This window comes from Dipteris shenzhenensis, chromosome 14, assembly GCF_047967505.1.
Source record: "Dipteris shenzhenensis isolate YYH24624 ecotype China chromosome 14, Dip_SZ_1.0, whole genome shotgun sequence".
In the NCBI taxonomy this organism is placed as follows: domain Eukaryota; kingdom Viridiplantae; phylum Streptophyta; class Polypodiopsida; order Gleicheniales; family Dipteridaceae; genus Dipteris; species Dipteris shenzhenensis.
In genome coordinates this window covers 49,632,512-49,646,490 of record NC_141609.1, presented here as the reverse complement: position 1 = coordinate 49,646,490, position 13,979 = coordinate 49,632,512, and the positions used below count along the sequence as shown (strand labels likewise).

Here is a 13,979-nt window from a genome sequence, read left to right as displayed (position 1 = left end):
ATTTTTCCTTTGTACTTATTGGTGGGTTTTTACCTCTTCTTGGGGTTTCCCGTGCAAAAATAAAAGATTTCACTATTTAAAAAAAAGTGTGTGTGTTTGTCTGAGTCACAATGAAACGTGTTTCGTTACCACTAAAACATGTAGTACTTTATCTGTACATACCTAAATTGTCAAACCGATCACGAAAATTTGAAATTATTTAATATTTCAGTAAGCTGTAGTTAAAATTTTGCACTTTGACCTTTGTGATCCAGTCTCTATATTACTGATTTGGTTAGTTTAAAGCTCACACTTTAATGTTCAGTCAACACTAAGGAATGAATTATGATATAAATAGTTTGCAAACCCTTGAAACTTTTCTGTAGCACCTTAGAGTACTTCCAAAATCTTTGGACATCATAGGTATTGTATGAAGCCATTTGAGACCTTTTTAGCCTTTTGCATATTTTTGCCCCATCTTTTGAAACATTTCACATTTCTAAGTATACATTTCTTTGAACTGTGGTACATGTGTGTGTCTCTATGTGTCTGTGTCTCTACATACGTGCGTGCATGCTAGTGTGTGCATGTGTGCGGGTTTTCTTGTGGTGGGTGATGCTTGAAGTTATTCCCTTTGGTCAACTCCTAGCATGCAAACGTTTGTAATCGATGTCTGGCTCCACGGGAATCATTGCCTCATCCTTTTTGGCATTTCCCTCACACTCATGACTTCTTACATTTTCTGCAGCAGCACCTTTAGGCTCGATTTCCCACTGCTCATTTTGGCAGTCCTTTTGGCTATTTGGAATCCACCCACTCAGGCTGGAATTTGATCTTTTCTTCACTTGGGTTCACTATGGGGCACTTTGGACCCTGTGGAAAGACATAAGTCATAGAGTCTTTGGTGACCCAACTTCTTCCGAGTTCCATTCTTTCCGAATGTCATTACAACAATCTTTCTACGGTTGTCTGTGTGCTGATCAGATAGATTCTCCTGCATCCTTGTCTTACAATGACATCTTCTTATGTTGTAATTCCCTGTTCCCGATCTGGAGACTTTTCTTTGTAAATATAAAGCTACATGGATTTCACCCCCAAAAAAAAAGGGGTGTGTGTGTGTGTGTGTGCGTGCACGTGCGTGTGTGTGTGTGTGAGAGAGGCGTGAAGTCAGTGTCAGAGCTGCTGCTGCCCTGTGCGCATCTGTCTGTGCGCCCTTCTGGCTGCCCATCAGGTCTGCCCGCTCTGCCCCTGCGACCATCAGGAGCTTCCTTCATCTACGTCGCCCCTTTTTTTTTGGCCGCTGCTGTCCGTCTGATCCAGCCGCCCGTTCTAGCTCCTCCTTTCCTCTGCTGCTGCTGTCTGCTTGTTCTAGCCGCTGCTGTCCGCCTCTTCTTGCCGCCTGATTTGCTCCCTTTTGCTGTGAATTACCCACTCCCTACCTGTGCATAACCCCTGCTGCCCTCTTTCGTCCTGATTTTGGCTTTTATTGGCCTCCGGCTGTCTGCTCTCTTCTTATTTTGCTATATCAGTCCTGCCCTGCTTACCTCCATGGAGGACCATATCAAAAGCTATTCTCAAAAGGACTTGTTCCGGGACCCCAAACAACAGCAAGTTGAATTGCCTACTTCAGCTTCTGAAGATGCTCACTATGTTTTCGATATGCTCAAGGATGAATTCCACCAGAGCCGAAAGGAGTGGGCCAAACCTCCCCCGGCACTTAAGTATAAGTTGAAGCTGCCCTCATTGGTTACTCCTCTCCGGAAGTTTTCTCAGCAAGCGGTTATCATTTTTTTCCCTGGGAAGTTACCCTCTGCAAATGATGTGGCTCAGTGGGTTCAGGCTTTGTTGGGAGGTTGCTTTGTTGAAGGAGTATACTTTGCTTCTCGAGGTTTTTATGAAGTGCACTTTTTGGATGCCTCATATCGTCAGCAGATATTGGAGATGTCCCCTCTATTCTATGGTAGACAAATGGTGCATGTCATGCCATAGTCGCCAAATAAGGATTATCACGGTCTCATTCGACGTCACTGCCCTGTATGGGTTGAGGTAGTGGATTTTCCGGATTATATGAGGGCCGAGTTACCAAGTCTGGCAGCTACTTTGGGGCAAGTTGTATGCCCACCCCGTCCTTCGGGTAATCGAATTCGGTTTTGTGTTCTTTGGGACACAGATCACCCAACCCCTCCTTCTATTGCGGTAGAGGTGGAGGATGTTCCCTTGGGCGAAAAATATTTTGACTTGAAATGGGGAGTCTTTGCAGGTGCTTGTTTTACTTGTCATAAGTTTGGCCATCTAGCTTCACAGTGTCCTGCAGTCCTACATCAGCTCCCACCCACAGCTATTGCTCCAGAAAATACTACCCCTCCAACTTATGGTCCGGCGCCTAAGGCTATGCCTAGCAAGCTGGGTGATGTGACATCTAAATCTACTCTTCCCAAGGAAAGTGTGCTCCATGTTTCAACCAAGCAAAAGGATAAGGGAAAGGGCAAAATTCCATAATCTAATGCCTCTCCCCAAGGTGTCTGGCAGCAGCCCAAAAAGGTGTTTGCGCTTAAGCCACAACCGTTACAATCTCGGCATTGGGATGCCTCTCTCTACTTCCACCCCTGGCCAGGCCTCTACCCCTGCTGTTAGCTTGACTTCTCGACTGTGGGTTGATGTGCTCAAGAAGGGTATTCCTGTATGTGACAATGATGAGGACGATAGAGCTATTGATCCAGGAGGCCAGGTGGATGTCGATGTCATGGCTGATGCCTGACACCTTGTACCTTTATTGTGTTTCTCGGTTCGACTGTATATATCTCTTATGTCTGCTTCAATTACTTGCATTACATACAACGTCCAAGGTCTTTGCAATGTCAACAAGTGGAGACTTTTTTCGCACTATGTACATAGAATGCACCCCGATGTTATTTCCTTACAGGAACACAATCAACACTTCTTGGCTGGCCAGTAAGGCCACTTTGCTGGTTATGACATCTTTTATGCTGGTACAATGCACTTTTCGGGGGTATGCATGCTGGTGAAACACGATATGCAGCCCACGGTTGCTTACAATGACCCCCAGGGTCGATGGATGGTAATCAGATGCATCTGTCATGCTGATCTTTATGAAATAGCATCAGTTTATGCCTCTCAAACTTCTGCGATAAGAGCCCAAATGTGGGCCTCCCTCAAGCAATATCCATGGATGTCTAATGCCTTTTTGTGTGGGGACTTTAATAACTCGCCTGCCATGCAAGACAACACCACTCACCGATCTCACATGATCCCCACTGAGCTTCGACATTGGGAGGATATGCTTTCTTCCATGCATGCAGAAGATTTATGGCTCTCAACAAGGGATGGAGATATGGGTTATACATACCGTCATAATGCTTTCACTCATTACTGGGCTCGACTTGACAGATGGTATTTGTTGCATGCTCAGCAGTATGCTAGTTTTACATGTGCATTATGGGTTGATCATTCCCTCTTGCTGTCTGATCACTTTCCAGTATGCTTGACATTATCTATAGCACCGTTGACAGATAATCTGCCTTTTTTTGGTCGTCATCTACTCCATATTAACAGTGCTTATTTGCTTCATCAACAATTTCAGAATATAGTGAGAGTGGCTGTCCGCCCCCTCCTCTTACATGCTCAGGAGGATATGGATTTTGCTTGGATCAGTCTTGCACATCGCCTGCAAGCTGTTATTCAAGATTATGGACGGAGTCACATGGAGAACCTCCGGCTTAAGCTGAAATGGGCTCAATCTCACAAGCAACAAATGGATGTAATTACCTCTTATAGGCAGCTCACTTCCTCTGAACAGGATTCTTGGGCTTATGCGGTGCATATCATCCATCAAAATGATCTTCGCAAATTAAAGGAGTGGCAAATCCAAGCTCGCATCATAAGGGTTGCTCCTCCAAGGCCTTCTTTAAAAGTTTTGTAGGTGGTCCAGGTGATCGGCAAAAGGAGGATATTTGTAGGATGATGGCACCTGGACCACCTCCAAATCAGAATTGGAATCGCAATGCTCTAGTCATTTTCAGCATCTCTTTTCTCCTCGGCCTGATTATTCGATGCAAGTGAATGCAGCTAGGTCTCAATTTCTTATGCATGTTCAGCCTATATTGTCTTGGGAACAAGCTCATGCATTGGAGCAGCCATTTATGCTTAATGAACTGGATGATGCTTTGAGTCATTTACGTAAAGGCAGCTCCCCTGGTTGGGATGGATTGACTGTTGAATTTTTCCTTGCATTTTGGGATGATCTCAAGGACACTCTTCTTCTTATGATCAATCATGCTTGGGCAGAACAATCTCTTCCTCCTTCTTGGAAGCATGGCCTTGTCAAATTGATCCCAAAAAAAAGGTTGTGTGAGACAATGGCTGATTGGCGGCCCATATCTCTTATGCCGCTCATTTACAAACTCATTGCCAAGATGATTGTCCTTAGGGTTCGATTTATCTTGCAGGCAGGACTTCATCCTAGGCACTATGGGTTTGTTCCCAAAAGGCAGATTACTGACAATATCTCCAATGTTTTGCTTGCAATTGAGTATGCCGAATATTCTAAACAAGATGTTCTCATTCTACAAGTGGACATTGTGAAAGCATTTGATACTGTCCATTGGGATTTTATTTCTCAGACTATGCATAAATTGGGATTTGGCCCTTGGCTGGTTCATGTTATTTACTGGTTGTATTCTCAAGCCACTGCGCAGTGTCTGCTTGGCAGTGGGTTGTCAAGGACATGGACTATGACCCGCTCAGTGAGACAGGGATGCCCTCTTAGTGCGCTACTCTATGCCATTGCTACTCATCCGTTATTGTTGCATATGGCCCATCTTGCAGATACTGGGCAGCTTCATGGCTTGCAAATTCCAGGTGCACAGCTGTTTCTTGCACAGGCATATGCTGATGATTCATATTTTATGCCCAGGAATTCTCAACGTGACCTCTCTCATTTGATGCATACTTTGCATGATTTTGGCATAGCTGCTGGCCTGCATATCAACTTTCAGAAATCGAATCTTCTAGCTTTGAAAGAAGCTGATTGGCATGCACTTCTGTGGCCAGGCCACATTATTTCTTCCCATACCATTGTGAGGCATTTAGGGTATCCCATTGGCTGGAATATTACCCCTCAACAACAGCTTAAATGGGTGCTTCAAAAGATTAACAAGAAGTTGGAATATTGGCACTTGTCAACTTGGCCTTTACATGTTCGACTTCGGATAGTGCAGTGTATCATTATGGCATATGTGCAATTTTATTTGCCTCTTCTTCACTGGTCTTTTAAGCACTTGGCTTCCTATATGTCCCAGGCTATGGAGATATTTTGGAAAAGTAAATCTCACAAGAAGGCTTTGCGACTACTTCCCATGCAGTCTGTTTGTTCTCCTAAGACTCATGGGGGACTGAATATTCTCAATCTTCCGTTTCATATGTTGGCAAGAAAGAGCACTATGATTGCTGATTTTTTTCAGCAAAAACAGCCATGGGCTATTATGTTAGCAGCTATATGTGGAAACAAGAAGTCTCACGCATATGGGCATTGGATTACATATCATTGGGAAGCAGTAATGACTACATTTCAGAGGAAAATTCCTGGCTGTCCTATTTCTACTGCTTTTATTCATGATTGGAAGAGAATTCTCTCTTATGCTAAATGGTCAGGTGCTTCCTCCCATCATGGTAATTCTCTTCGTTTGGAAAGTATCCATTGGAGCAAGGTGTTTGATTCGCCACTTGCTTTACAAGCACCTATTAAAGCATATAATCTTATGAAATTGGGCATAAGATTTGTCGGAGATGTGGTGGATCAACATGGTTATGTGCTTTCATTTCCACAAGCTTGCAGAACATTCCCCTTGGGTCTGCATCATAGGCCCATTTGGAGGCTACTTACATCTATGTTGCAGCCTTTTGTTCCTGTTCCTCCGTTGTTTGTACAGGACAGATTACTGGACTGGAATCTGACTTCCTTGTCTCCTGCTACCAGTTCACTTTCAATGCATAATTTGACATCTTCGATGGTCTACAGATTTCTTCTTCCACCGCCATGGATTGATAAGCATGCCAACACTCTTTGGAATTTGGATAGGCCTTTATCTTGGTGGCAATGAAAACTCAAGAAAATTTGGAAAGCTAAATTGCCATTGAAACAGAGGCTTTTCTTTTGGGATGTATAGTGGGAGCTTTTTCCATTGGGGTGAAATTGGAAGCACGTCGTATTGCTTCCTCTTCCTGCCCCCGTTGCTCTCATCATCGTGAGACAGTTCCCCATCTATTATGGTCTTGCCCGCACTCTCGGATATTGATCACTCATGTCTCTCATTTGCTGCGGCTTCGGTTTCCCTCTATCAGATTCGGGAAACTCTTCTAGATGTTTGGATGCTTCTCATCTCAGATGTCTCCATTCCTCCTTTTCTTTCACTAGGCTCGTTTTTTGGTACTATGGACTATTTGGACACAGAGATGGCATTTTAGGATGGGACAACAGTTCCCTCAGGCATATGCTTTCTTCAGAATGTCCCTGAAGCAATCTTTATATGATAGTTATGCTGTGAGGGATTTGGATGCTACTAGCCGTGAAGTGTTTTCTCACTCTTTTTGAGTGCTTCCATTAGGCTCTCTTTTGGAGTCTAATGTCATGTACATTGATTTTATGTTAATTTTATAGTCACTGGTTTCACCCAAAAAAAAAAAGTGGGTGAGAGAGAGTGTGTGTGGCGCGATGGCGCCCTCCTTCTCTCCCTCCTTGTTTCCGTCCGTACCATCCCCATCCGTACCATCGTCATCCGTACAATCCCCATCCGTACAATCCCTGACCCTGCCGGCTCCTCTGTCTTTAGTTCAGTTGCCGTCAACTGTACGGTTTTCCGTACCGCTGACGTGCAAGCTGCTGCCTTCCGTACCGCCGCCCGTACAATCTCCTGCGCAATCTCAATTACTCTTCCCGTACCCTGTGGACCCCCCGTACAACCCTCCGTTCCTGCTACACTGACTTCCGTACAGTCTGTACGGTCGACCGTACAGTCTATACGGCAGACCATACAACATGTACAGTCCCCTGCGCAATCTCCTCTCTCTTTTATTTTCTCGGCCTCGAGACCTCCTTCTGCCTCTGCTCCTACTCGTGTGTTCCTTCGGCGAAAGCATGGTGGTCTACCTGCCTCCCCTTTCATCAAATCGGCAAAGCTGGATAATTCTGATGGCCCTTCTTCTTCTCTCCAGCTGGATCTTCTTCGACAATTGTGCTCTGCCTCTATTACAGAAGTTCCTTCATCGCGTTTCCCGCTTGTTTGTTCCTTGAATTCTGCCCTTTTGGTCTCTGGTCTTCAATTTGGAGTCTGCCTATACTTCATGGATAGGGTTTTATCTTCAGCTCAGCTTCGTCATTGGGCTGATGTTGCAGTGAGTCTGGATTGTATTTCTTCCTTTGTCTTTCTAGGGAAAGGATTTTACTATGCCCAATGCACTTCGACTGAGGTGGTAGAGCGCCTTGTCAATGATGTTGGCGTTCCTGGAGCGGGTTTCTTCGCCTATGTTATGCCCTGGGATCCGCTTTTCGATCCTTCTGCAACACTTCTGACTCACTCTCCGGTTTGGATTACTCTCAAAGCGCTGCCTCTGCCTCTTTTTCAGCATCTTCCAACTCTTGCAACTTTTTTGGGAAGGCCTCTCCATATTCCAAGTCAGGAGTTCTTGCAAGCCTCCCGTGATGTTCGTCTTTGCATCCTGTGGGATATGACGCAGCCCGTGCCATCTACCTTGGATCTTGATTTGGGATTTGCTCATCCGATGCGCATCAAGCTCCATTTTGCATCTTTCCCCACTGCATGTTATCGGTGCCGACAGGTTGGTCATTTTGCACGTGCTTGCCCTTCTATATGCAGGCCCATACCACCTGCTCCTTCTTCAGCTGTCAAGGTTACTCTCCCTTCTCCTCCGGTTTCTGCTATGGCTTCTTTGGCGAAGCCCTCTACTGCTCCGAAGCACTACTGGAGGAAGGTTGATAAATCACAAGCAAATCCTCCTCTTGCTCAAGAAGCTCAGGATTGCACCATTGTTGAGCACCATCAGTTTTCTTCTACTCAGGATATGGATGTACCCCTTGCAGAGGGCAATTTACAGGATGACATGCATGCTCTCTCTCAGGATACTGCCCCTGCTTTTACTCAGATTGATCCTCCGAATGAAGCTCAATGCTGAACCCTGCTTCATCAGATGCATCTTCTTCATCGGAAGATACAGATGTTGATTTAGCTTCTCTGCCTTTGATGCCTGTGCCAGAGTCTTCTTCTGTCAGGGATGCAGAAGTACCTTTTTTACTGGAATCTTTTCATCCTATGTTACAATAGGTTTTTGACCCTCTGATTCAAAAATTTCGCGTACCAGCCTATATCAAGAAGAATCACAAGGGCAAAAAAGAGCTTGTTTTTATTGATGGTGTGGTTTCATCACTGCATCAGTTTTTACAGCAGAACAATTTGAAGCTGGAGGATGCTGTGTTTGACTCTCCTCCAGCTTGATATGTAACTTTTTACTTGGCTACCTCATGACTTTTGATCTTAGGTTTTACTTATGAAAACTTTTTTCTTGTACTTATTGGTGGGTTTTTACAAGCCACTCGGGATATTCGTATTTGTGTTCTATGGGATATGATGCAGCCAGTGCATTCTACTTTGGATCTTGATCTGGGTTTTGCCCATCCAATGCGCATTCGGTTGCATTTTGTCTCTTTTCCTACAACCTGTTATCGGTGCCACCAGGTTGGTCATTTTGCGCGTGCTTGCCCTTCTGCTTCCAAGACCACTCCTCCTACTCCTTCCTCAGTAGTCAAGATTACTCCCCCTCCTCCTCCGGTCTCTGCTATGGCTTCGTTGGATAAGTCTTCATTCACTGCTCCGAAGTATTACTGGAGGAAGGTAGATAAATCTCATGCCAATCTTTATGTTGCTAAAGAAGCTCAGGCTCAGGCTCAGTCTCTTGTTGAGCACTACCAACCGCCGCCTCCTCTGGATATGGATGTTCCTCTTGAAGAGGGGATTATACAGGATGCTGTACATGTTTTATCTCAGGTTGATACTCGGAGTGAAGCTGAAACTGAAACGACGAGTCCTGATTTATCTGATGCAGCTCCTTCTTCACATGGTACTGATGTTGATCCAGTTCCTTCGCCTGTGATGATCGTGCCAGAGTCTATTTCTGTTCAGGATGCAGATGTTCCTTTTTCTCTGGATTCTTTTCATCCTTGGTTACAACAGGTTTTTGACCCTGTGATTCAAAAATTCGGACCACCAGCTTATATTAAGAAGAATCACAAGGGCAAAAAGCAGCTAGTTTTTATTGATGGTGCAGTTACTCCACTGCATCACTTTTTACAAAGCAACAATCTGAAACTGGAGGATGTTTTGTTTGATTCTCCTCCAGTGGATATGTAACTTTTTACTGGGCTGCCTCATGAGTTTTTCTCTGAGGCTTTATTTGTAAATTTTTTCTTTGTAGCTATTGGTGGGCTTTTACCTCTTTTTGGGGTTTCCCACACAAAAATAAAAGATTTCACTATAAAAAAAAGTGTGTGCGCGTGTGAGAGAGAGAGAGCATAGGGACTGCACAATAATCAGGAGTGCACTTCTTTCCACAATGGAAACAGAGAGAGAGAAAAAGAAAGAGAGAGTAGGGACTGCGCAATAATCAACAGTGCTTATGCTGTTGAAGTTCACCTCAGCTGCCAATTAAATAGTGACACATGGTAGAGTCTACTCCCACAAGTACAGAAATAGTGACAAGGACGAGTATCCTGTAGAAACAGGAAGTGAAAAGGAGCATTACACCATTGGTATTCTATCTTATTCAAATCCATGGGTCAATTTCATATACATCACATTGAAGCCGTGATTTCTAAAAGGCTCTCTCTAAGCTACCAAGGAGCATGAGAGTCTTGGCCATTGATCACAAAAATGAACGGATCATGGCCGATGTAATTCCTAGAACTCTAGTGGCAAAGAAATCCTTTAGAAGGCCTAATTGACAATAATATTGTTAGTATTGAGACTTAAATATAATGCTTACATGTATTGTTACCCTTGAGGGAATTTCACTGTCATTGCTACCATGTAGCACAAACGAAAAGGAATTGACACGATAAAAAAATTGAGAGAATATTCATTTTCTGAAGGGAGAATGTCAATGCTTACTTAAAATCATAGCCATGCACCTGCTCTAGAACTTCAGGTGCCATCCTGCAAAAGAACCGTTACTGAGTACTCTGTGAGAAGGGGAAATTCCATGTGGAACTCTCTTTGAAAGAGGCAAAGACTTTCTTCCATCAAGCACGCTAAGGCATAAAGAGCACAAGCACCAGCAAGGAGTTCCAACAAAAGTGTTCCTTGAGCGTTGCCTATCACCAGTGTCAAACATGCATGCTGACACACCAAAATCGCCTAGCTTCACAGCACCCATAGAGTCAATTAAGATATTCCCAGCCTGCATACAAAAGAAGTGAACCTACTGTAAAATTTGCCAAAATTTTAAAATAATTCATAGTTCCAAAACCTTTATCTTTGTTTTTATTTTCCATTCTTTCTATTTGGTTCTAAAGACGTGGCAAAAAAAGACACATCAAATGTTGCAATGCCTCTGGGCATAAATGCCCACACATGTTTTACCACAAATACGGACTGCAAAGTTTCAAAATAGATGGACAACATGTCAAAGAATGAAGCAAGCATTTAATACCCAACAACTTGTAGTCATCAGACTGAGATTATCTCAACTCTATCGCAGTGAGAGGATTTGAAAGAGCTTATTGAACTATTGAGGCTTCTTCAAGCCAAAAGCGCAAGGTTGGTTTAAGACTACCTAGATAGCAATGCCCAAGATAGAAGCCTTATAAGAAAGCCACATTTATGCCCTGTCGATATGGCTTTATTTTTCTCTAAATAAAAGTCTACAAGGTCCAGGGCCCAAACCATACTTACTCTCCTTCCTTGAAGACTGTCAACATGGGCCAAAAGAGAGGAACGATCCACAACCAGTAAGGTGAACTATGGATACCCCTTGAAGGTAGATTGGACTCTCATATATCATTAAGATCAAACTAGTAACACCAATTTAGACAATGTGGGACAGTTGATCAAAGCAAACCCCAAATGAACACTAGAAAGACCACTCAGAAGTTCTTCCACGTACCTAGAGATTAACTTCAAATGACCCATTTTATGTATGAAGTACTCCCATACACCTTCAAAATTCAAATAAGTAGCAAAATTCTAAAGAGGAAAATAAAGATATACCTTTGTAATACTAGAATATATCCAATCGTACAAATTCAGATTTTTGTTGTTTGAAAGATCAAAATTCTAAGAGGAAAATAAAGAAACAAAATAGATCTCCCTTAGGGCCCATGTAACCCCACAGGCAAAAGGGAGACTAGAAATTTCTTAACGCTGTCAAAAAACAAGATTGATCTTCTGAAAGATTTTGTAGAACCGCAATAGGCCCTCTCTTAGGAACTAGGCTCCCTGAAACGCAAGAATGACTTGCTTCTCTCCTTTACCCCATTGTGCTGGGTTGCATGCAAGTGTATATACCTAGATGAATCCAGGAACATTCCCAAACTCATCCTCTAAAAACACAACATAGTGCAGTTTCAATCTCATGATAGTCACTCACAAGGTTGAAAACCATAAACTCCATCATGCATAGCAGGGACTAGCTACTATGACATCCCCACTGACGTCATCAGCGCCCAACAGTGGGTGTAGACCATAGTATAAAAATATGCTCTCACACATACAAATCCACACACCCACACATACTTGAGCATCCATTTATACAAAGTCTTCGTACTGAGTTTCTGTCGGCACTCCGGAGGTGAAGGGTAGACTCAGCCATGATGAAGGCTAGCACTAAAGGAGAAGGCTAATCAAAAGGTAGTCCAAAATCTCTTCATTCAAGCTACAACTGCTTGTGAAGTCTAAACATTTTCATTTTAGTCTCTCCCCAACGAGCATCTAAATCTAAATCTAGCTGATAGGGCAACGCACCATTTAAGATAGAAAGAATTATCACAATACCAGCAGTGTACCGTAGTGACCTACCAGGGAAGGAGTAAGGGAGGTCTCGTGAAAGAAGCAACCAGCAAATGGGAAAGAGTGGGTCAAGCTTGGTTCTTTTCCAGCCCTTTTTCGACCAGCAAGCCTTGGGATCAATGGTTCATGTGCCAGATTCACATTAGGATTCAGCCACATTTTAGCTCATAGTTCAAATTCCTAGTTGTATGTTCTGGTGACACCAATGGAGACTCATTACATCATTATCATGTTACAGATCCTTTCATCTATTTTGTAAAGCAAATTAATCCTTCACTCCCACTGCTTTATAGGACAGTTTACATTCAGTTGTATCACGGAAAAGGTTCAGCACCCTGCTCACAAGTTTATTGAACCTGCAGATAGCTAAAACAAAGCTTGGGAAAGTTTCAGAAGCAGGATTTCCATAAAGGAAGTTGAGCCTTTCACTGCTTAGAAAGAAAATAGAATATTCAAAACAACTAATGAATCGTGACATACCTTTTGAAAAAAGGGAGATAGCCATTGTTTACCTACATATATAAAGCACGCAATATCTTTGGGTTGAATGACACAATTAACGTGAAGATCAAAGGTAAGAGTGCTATAAGCTAATGCAATAGCTTTAGACTATAAAGATGACAGATTCAAAACTTGAGATTGCAACTCAGCATGAGTACATGAAGAATCCTACTTTTTAATGGACCTTGTGAAAAACCATGGCCATACAGAGAGCAATCAACTTGATGTTTTTAGTCAAGAAAGTACAATGATATTCAAACCTAAGGGCATAGGGCTATGAAGCACAGTCCAAAATCAATCAATAGAAATCAAGTAAAATTGAAGTAGACCTTATAGGATGGAACACCTTACTCACCACCATGTATCTCTCTTTCGTACCTCAATAATAGCTTGCACAACGAGATTATTTGTCTGAAAGCTTAAATTTCCATGGGAAGTCAATTCACCAAGCAGCATTTAAATCATCCACTATCCAAACTAGACATACAAGCAACAAAGCAAAGTGCAGCGCAGCAACCAGAAAAGAGGCAAAGTGGGAATTGCAGGTGCTACATTCTAAAGAGTGCATTAGAGTAGGAGGAGCAGTGAATGTCAAAAGCCCACTAACGTAAGCCAAGTATACCTTCACATCCCGGTGAATATGACCATGGCTGTGTAGATACTCGAGAGCTTTGAGGCACTCCTTTAAAATCGTAGCAATCACAGGTTCGTCAAAGCCATCGGGGTAGGCTGACTTCATTATGTGGAGGCACGAACCTCCAGCCATATACGGCATAACAACCCACAAATTGTGCTCCACAACGAATGAACAATATGAGCTCAATACATTTGGATGATTGATTAAACTCATAGTTTGCGCTTCTCGACGTATGTCATCCTACACAGATCCAAACAAACAAAGATGTAAGCCATACATCAATTTTCTTAACATGTGCACATGCATGCATGTATGCATGCTGGTGTGCATGTGTGGGCTGTGTGTATGTGTCAAGTGTATGTACATGTGTGTGCATGTGTCAATTTGTGTGCGCACGTGTGTCCATGTGGGTAAGTGCATGAACACACACAAATTAAGCATTACAACAATTTTCTCAACATGAGTGACCTTTTGTGTGCAGGTGCATGCACGCATGAAAGCGTATGTGATTGTGCATGTATATGTGTTTGACTACGTGAGAGAGTTTTTTTTTGTTTTTATGACAAATTAGGAGGAAGGAGGAAAGTCGCAATAAAAACTGCCAATGGCACCTGCAAACTTGCATCATTCAATCCCAATCAAAGCCTGCAAACCCTAACAATACCAGACTTGGCTAACAAATGCATAAATTGTTTTTTGGCAAGACACCTTTGTATGCTTTCCTTGCTAGGAGATTTCTATGTGCTTGATTCTTATGTAGCAAAAAATTT

At 43.0% G+C, this 13,979-nt stretch overlaps 1 protein-coding gene across 1 annotated transcript in view; it reads right to left on the bottom strand.

The window, feature by feature from the left end:
- Positions 1 to 13,979, bottom strand: part of LOC147894764 (uncharacterized) — a 92,552-nt gene that overhangs the window by 64,642 nt on the left and 13,931 nt on the right. Inside the window, exons 3-5 of the mRNA XM_087385233.1 lie at positions 13,195 to 13,449; positions 10,340 to 10,464; positions 10,176 to 10,220 (exon numbers count right to left, since the gene is read on the bottom strand). Coding sequence (XP_087241359.1) covers positions 10,176 to 10,220; positions 10,340 to 10,464; positions 13,195 to 13,449 — 425 coding nt within the window. The remainder of the gene's footprint in view (positions 1 to 10,175; positions 10,221 to 10,339; positions 10,465 to 13,194; positions 13,450 to 13,979) is intronic.